At 39.7% G+C, this 7,209-nt stretch overlaps 3 gene segments (V, D, J or C); all 3 read left to right on the forward strand.

Moving 5' to 3' along the window:
• The first annotated feature begins 2,629 nt into the window (after window positions 1-2,629).
• LOC122886917 lies at window positions 2,630-4,084 on the forward strand. The segment is given in 2 exon segments: window positions 2,630-2,844; window positions 2,928-4,084. Coding segments are annotated over 2 exon segments (429 nt in total).
• A 1,373-nt stretch (window positions 4,085-5,457) lies between these two features.
• LOC122886928 lies at window positions 5,458-6,162 on the forward strand. The segment is given in 2 exon segments: window positions 5,458-5,683; window positions 5,793-6,162. Coding segments are annotated over 2 exon segments (405 nt in total).
• A 405-nt stretch (window positions 6,163-6,567) lies between these two features.
• On the forward strand, window positions 6,568-7,209 carry LOC122886670 (the record flags this gene model as incomplete). The annotated part of the segment is given in 2 exon segments: window positions 6,568-6,795; window positions 6,884-7,209. Coding segments are annotated over 2 exon segments (372 nt in total), but the record flags the coding sequence as incomplete, so codon positions are not given.

Raw genomic sequence — 7,209 nt, forward strand, 5'->3', positions numbered from 1 at the left:
TACTTGGCCCCGAACACCTCCGAGACACATTATCTAAAGATATAGTTACTCTAGAAGGCATTGCCCTGGCCTCCAGCAGCACCATAAGGAACCTAGGAGTTATCTTTGATCAGGATTTATCCTTTAACTCCCACACGAAACAAACTTCAAGGACTGCCTTCTTTCACCTACGTAACGTTGCAAAAATCAGGCATATCCTGTCTCAAAATGATGCCGAAATACTAGTGCATGCATTTGTTACTTCGAGGTTGGACTATTGTAATTCCTTATTATCAGGCTGCCCAAATAAGTCCCTTAAGACTCTCTAGTTGATCCAAAATGCTGTGGCACGTGTACTGACAAGAAAGGAGGAAAAGAGATCATATTTCTCCAATATTAGCTTCTCTGCACTGGCTCCCTGTAAAATCCAGAATAGAATTTAAAATCTTTCTCCTCACCTACAAAGCTCTTCATGGTCAGGCACCATATCTTGAAGGTCTCATAATACCTTATTACCCGACAAGAACACTGCGATCCCACTTCCCATGATGCACCTCTTTCCTCTCTCCTTCTCGCCCTCTCCATCTGTATGCATTTTTATCCCATTACTGCATGTTACTAACTCAACATCTTCTCTCTCCCTTAGTTCTGTGCTTTCTCGTCTCTCTCCTTCTGTCGCTTTTAGCAGGTATTTCTGCCTTCGGAGCTGCAGAGTCTGGATCTGTGGTTGTGGGCCACCTGCTGCCCCCGTGTTCCTGCTCAACAACTGCAACTACAGTTGTTGCTATTGGCTCTGTTACTAATACTGTCATTATTCTTCCTGAATAAATATATATAATATAGCTGTCATTCCTATTATTATTGATTTATTAATATTAATGTTACCACTACAATTACATTATTACTATTTTAACAAACTAGGTGTTATTTGCATTGTGCCTGAATTGAATTGAACCCAAAATGCGGTCTTTACACCCCTGACTAGTGATTTCAATTTCAAAAATGTTCTGCCACTTTTAGCAACTGATCCTTAGTGCAGGCATCTAATAGACCCTCACTTGGATACTGCACAAATTCCTCTAAAGCAGACATGATCACACAAATACCCTACTATCATTCAATAGTTGCAGTGGGTGATTTAAACACAGAGCCCAGTGACTCGGCCAGGCAACCAGCATGCTGGCAACCCACCTAGACAGTCATGGAGGTGTACACTCAGCAAAAAGCTCTAGCCACACTAATGCACAAAAACGAGTTCACGAATGGAAGTCATTTCTAATACCTGACGGGCAAGTAGTTCCACTAACTAGGATGTCACTAAAATCACACCAGATCAGAGGCAAACAAACACACAAAAACTGTTTCTCAGGCAGCCAGTGACATTGTGGGGGTGGAGCTGGACTCTCTGGCGGTGGTGTCAGAGAAGAGGATGCTGACTAAACTACACGCCATCTTGGACAGTGTCTCTCACCCACTCCATGACGTGCTGGTCAAACAAAGGAGTACCTTCAGCGGAAGACTCATCCCCCCAAAAAGCACCACAGAGCGCCACAGGAAGTCATTCATGCCCGTGGCCATCAAACTCTTTAACTCCTCCCTCTAAGTGTTAGTCTGTATGACCCTAAGTCATTAAACTGGACATTGTTCATTACATCTCTGCAATATTTGAAATAATTGTGCAATATTCTGTGTAATACTCCTGTGGAATATTTTAGTTTTCCATATTTATTAATATTGATATTTGTTCATACCTCTATTACTGCTGTGCAATATCCACCGTCTCATAATAATCTTAATAGGCTATACTTAACTTGACAGTACATGCACTATTACCACTTATAACTTATATTATTACATTGTATTATCGTATTATCATCATCAACCGGTAAACCCACTTGGTACTTTACACTTGTTTTATTTTATACTTATACCCACCTGGTACTTAATTTATTTTCTGACCTGTATTATAGTGTATAATATTTTTTGCTAGTACTTTTTCCTGTGTACACTGACATAAAAGGTGAGCTGCTGTAACAAAGAGTTTCCCTGCGGGGATCAATAAAGTATTTCTGATTCTGATTCTGAGGAAGCCACCAACCTCTTGGTATGGCCAAAACCGGGAGCCTGAACCTCATTCCACACTGAAGTGAAAACCACCTTTTAACTATGTGTGGGACTCTCCCAAACACTAATGCTACAGTTGCTTTAGGCTACAACTACAAAAGATACACAGAAAACAATAACAACAGTTACTACTTCCGTACTGACCATAGTAAAGGATACCTGAGGATTTACATAAACCGCTAGCTGTATACCAAGCAGTAGCAACTATCAAATACGATACCAGAGATCCTTTGGTCCCAGATGAGACCCCATTTGTTACAAGCCTGGCCCAGGACCTGCAACACATAAGAACAATCCACACACTAATGAAAGGTGAAAAGGTATTCATTAAATGAAATATGAGAATAATATTGTTTAAGTATTTAATAAGTAATTAATATGATTGTCATGTGTAATTGAATAGTAGTACATCGTCTGAGTAAAACTTTAACTCAGTCAGAACCTTCACATGTTCTGTCAAGTGTCAGTCAGTGTTACCTTATCAGCTACTTCTTACCTGATAGAAATTATTTAATTTAGTGACTAGCAGCACCACAGCAGAGACAAACACACTATTTATCAGAGTTGTGAGAGGAAGGAGGGAGGGATTAAGGGAGGAGCAAAACTGTGACTCAAGTACAGAAAAGACACAAACTTTCACAGTGGTGTTTCATACAAAAACCAGACAGATTCTCTTTATCTTTAAGATGCTGTCAGTGAACTTCAGTCTGTTTGTGACTTTGTTTCTGCTCACAATAAGAGGTAGGTGAGATAATCAACATTAAAACAGATTCATTGATAAAAACTTTCAAATCATTAAGTTACAGAGTTATTTCTTCCTTCAGGTGTCAGCTGTGAAGAACTCACTCCAGATAATGATGAAGAGTCCAGTTTAGAAGGCAGCACTGTTACTCTGTCCTACACATACTCCAAAAAAGCAACTAGTGGTGATTATTTCTTCTGGTATCGACAATATACAGGAAAACCACCAGAGTTCCTCATCTCTCATTCAGGAACAGGAACATTGATAAATAATCTAATCCCGGGACTGCAGATTAAAGTGGAGCAAAACCAAATCAGTCTGCAGATCTCCTCTGCTGCAGTGACAGACTCTGCTCTGTACTACTGTGCTGTGAAGCCCACAGTGACAGGAAACACCAAGACTCTGTACAAAAACCTTTGGAGCAAAGACAACAGAATACTCCACAACGTCCACTAGAGGGAGTCACACACTGTTAACCTTCAATGTATTTTATGATGCAGTCTGGATTATTTGTAGTGGTGATAGAAACAACAGAAAATTAAGCACTAAAGGTAAAACAGACTGAGGGAAAGTGTTGTTTCATACCACACAAACTCTGATGATAATGAGGTGTTAATTTATAGGAGGATATAATTTATATGAACAATACATCTTCATAATCGAGTGTAACAGCAAATCCTCTATGTAACATGTAATAGAGCTCAAATTAAACTGTGTAGGTCACTTGTTTTTGTGAGGCCCTCTCTTACATATTCATAACTGCCTTGTGTTGGTAATTCATATCATTTGTCCAGTTCCAGGTATAATTTCATGGTGTTGAGCTTCCTCTGGTGGTCATTGTTAGGTTACATGAAGTCCATTGCACCAGTCTCCATTTTAGTTACAGCGTATCTGAAGCTAGTGTGCAGTTCAGCATTTTCTCTCGGTGAAGTTTTGAGAATAAATCCCTGTGACTATCACGTAACTTGATTTGTTGTATATTAATGATAGATGGATGACAAATGATGCTGTTTAGTTAGCTGTATCCTGTCTGGTTATCTAGTCATTTGCTCAGGTTCACGTCAAATTGAATTGATATTGCCTACCTGGAAACACTGTATTTCATTGTTTTAATGATTTTATAGTTGTTTTATTTGACAGTGTTTCTATAGAAATCTCCCTGGAAATGTATTATTGACCACTGTGAAAGTATACTTACTTATAGTGTACCTGTAAAATGAAAGAAAGTAAATAACCACATGGACAACTAATTGTACTCCGATGTATTTTGTTTATATCAAGCGGCAACCTCTGAAGTGCCAAAACCTGCAGTGAGTCAATCCCCATAGACCCCCGTGTTAAAATGCAGCAGAAATAAACATGTTTACATGTTGGTACGAAAGATGGGTTTTGGCCTCTGAAGCTAATTCCCCCCTCCATGACAACTGCGAGGGGGTGAATTTTTATATAACTCACCCGTTTATATTATATTAAGGCTTAAAGTTATGCATAATTAAGGGCGTGGTTGCTTTGAGTGACAGGTGGGGGCCGCCATAGGTGGCTGTTTCAGCAACCAGGCTTCATTCGGCCCGCCTTAGCTCCACCCATCCACCCACTTTAGTATTAGCCGGGATCCGGCAGAGTCAGGCACTGCACTGCATGGAAGGAGCCACCACACGTATACTTCATACAGTCTGTGGTTTATATATTTGGTTTCAGTTTTACAAAGAAAGGATTCAATGAGTCATAAAGAAAGCTAGAAAAAAAAGGAAACTCTCTAAAGAACCTAAACGTATTCAAACCTCAGGTCTGTATTGGATCAACTATGTTAGCTATCTGTCTAGTTTGGCACGGAGTCGTAAGGCGAGGACAGAATATTGCTAAATATGAAATGATTTTAAGAATATCCCTAAAATATGATAGTAAATATAATGACACACTATTACATATGATTATCATATTTAACTGGACTATTGAAAAAAAAAATCACACAATTTGAATCAATTATCTCCATAAAGTGGTCGCAACACAGACTCAGGTTTTGATTGCTTTTGTTCTTATCTTTATTAAAGAAGTTTCTCTCAGGCTGTGATTTCTTGTGGTGTACCACAGGGTTCAATCCTAGGTCCTCTTATTTTCTATTTACATTTTGCTTTTAGATGAAATTATGTTTAAACACATCATCAGTTTCCATTGTGTTACTGACAATATGTGATGATAGATTCCATTAAAATCCAGTAATTATGGAAGCTGGTTTATAACATGTGAAGTGCTGGTGTTCCAGACCTTCCTACAATTGAGTGAGTCTAGAACTGAGATCATTTTACTTGCCCCTACAATTCTGGAAACCAGGTGAAATCAAATCTTGCTAAAGTGTCTGTTGATGTTAAGCTTACTGCTCAAAGTCTGGGTAAAATATTCTACACTGAGATTTTCTTTCATTATCAGCTGACGTAAGAAGTCATGAAAAATTTTTTTCTCAACTTTAGAAGCAGAAATTAAGTCCTTCTTGTGTTTGTAAAGCATGAAAAGGTGATTCGTTCTTTAGATCATTGCAGCAACCTTTCTGTAACTAACGTTAAGAAAAACACAAAAAACATCTTCCCACCTCCAGCTGGTACAACATGCTGCTACCAGTCTGTTAACCAGGAGGAAGTATAACAGAGAGAAATGAAAATACAGAGCTACGAGGAGACGGAGAGATTCAGGGAGGAGCTGAGCTGTTACTGAACTATAGAAGAGAGAGGAACTTCCACATTCAGCAGAGTTCAATACACAAACCAGAAACATTACCTTTATTCAACATGCTGTCACTGGACTATTATGGACTTTCTCTACTGTTACTATCCATTCTAACAGGTGTGTTAGATTATGCAGCAAGAAAACATTTAATTCCAGTAACATCTGAATGTGAATCATTTATTGAGACTTTAACAACATGAAATAATAGAGTTATCTTTTCCTTCAGGTGTCAGCTGTGAAGAACTCACTCCAGTCAAGAATGAAGAGTTCAGTTTAGAAGGCAGCACTGTTACTCTGTCCTGCAAATACGGCAAAGGTGCTGCCGATTATTTCTTCTGGTATCGACAACATCCAGGAAAAGCACCACAGTTCCTCATTTCTCATCTGGAATCAGGAGAAATATTAGCAGATCCAGTCTCTGGACTGTCTGTTAAAGTGAGTGAGGATAAAACCCGAATGGACCTGCAGATCTCCTCTGCTGCAGTGACAGACTCTGCTCTGTACTACTGTGCTGTGAGGCCCACAGTGACAGCAAACCCACAGTCTCTGTACAAAAACCTGACAGCTCCTCACTGAAGATTTACACACTTCAGCCCTTTTACTGAACAGCAGCACCACCAAGTGGACACTGACAACATGGTTCACTGAATAAATGCAATTGTTTAACAGCAGTTACTTCTGCTGACATCTTCATGAAAAAAGATCCAATCCAGTTCACTGTTTGTGAGATCCTTAAATCTCTTTAGACAGAAGCACTTGACAAGGAAGTCCTTTTTAGGCACAGTTTGTGTTGTAGAAAAGGTTTCATCCGGAAGTTATTCACAATTCACACAATTGAGAATGCCTTCCGGATGGGAGCCGAAACGTCTTGATTTTGAAAACATTGTCCAGATGACTACGACTGAAACTTTTTCTACGATGGAACAATCCTGGACGAATGAGGGACTACACTGTCACAGTTTGTGTTCCTATCATTGTTGATAAGATATGGTTAACAAACATGTTGTCATGATCTCCAAATCCACTCATTCAGAGCCATGACAATGATTTCATCGTGCTAAATGAGATGTAAATGTTGAGAGTTCCTCAACAGATGATGAAGAGGAAGGGCCAATGATGTGAAGGCCCAAATCCATCAGAGTATCAATGTTCTTCCTCTCTCTCCTCCCCGCTCACTGCAGACATGAAACACTGGCTGAGAAACATCCTGATTGTGACTCTCTGGCTAGGTAACTCTTTAAACCTGCTGACTGTTCTCCTTTAATCAATCATCTTTATTGATTCAGCTCTTCCTCTGCATGATCTCTTCTTCCCCAGAGTGTAAAGGAGAAGAGAGAGTGATCCAGCCAACAGGAGATGTCATTGCTACTGAAGGAGACACAGTTACACTTGGCTGTACATTTGAGTCAAGTTACCCGAGTAATAATCTCTTCTGGTACAAACAGGATGGAGACAACAGCCCCAAATTCATGCTGAGCCGAATTAAACGGGACGAAGGGAACACACCAGACGAGTTTAAGGAAAGATTTTCATCCACACTGGATTCCACCTTAAAATCAGTTCCTCTGAAGATCCAGAAGCTTCAGCTGTCTGACTCTGCTGTGTACTATTGTGCTCTGCGGCCCACAGTGACAGGAAACACC

This window comes from Siniperca chuatsi, linkage group LG13 (genome assembly GCF_020085105.1).
Source record: "Siniperca chuatsi isolate FFG_IHB_CAS linkage group LG13, ASM2008510v1, whole genome shotgun sequence".
Lineage (NCBI taxonomy): Eukaryota > Metazoa > Chordata > Actinopteri > Centrarchiformes > Sinipercidae > Siniperca > Siniperca chuatsi.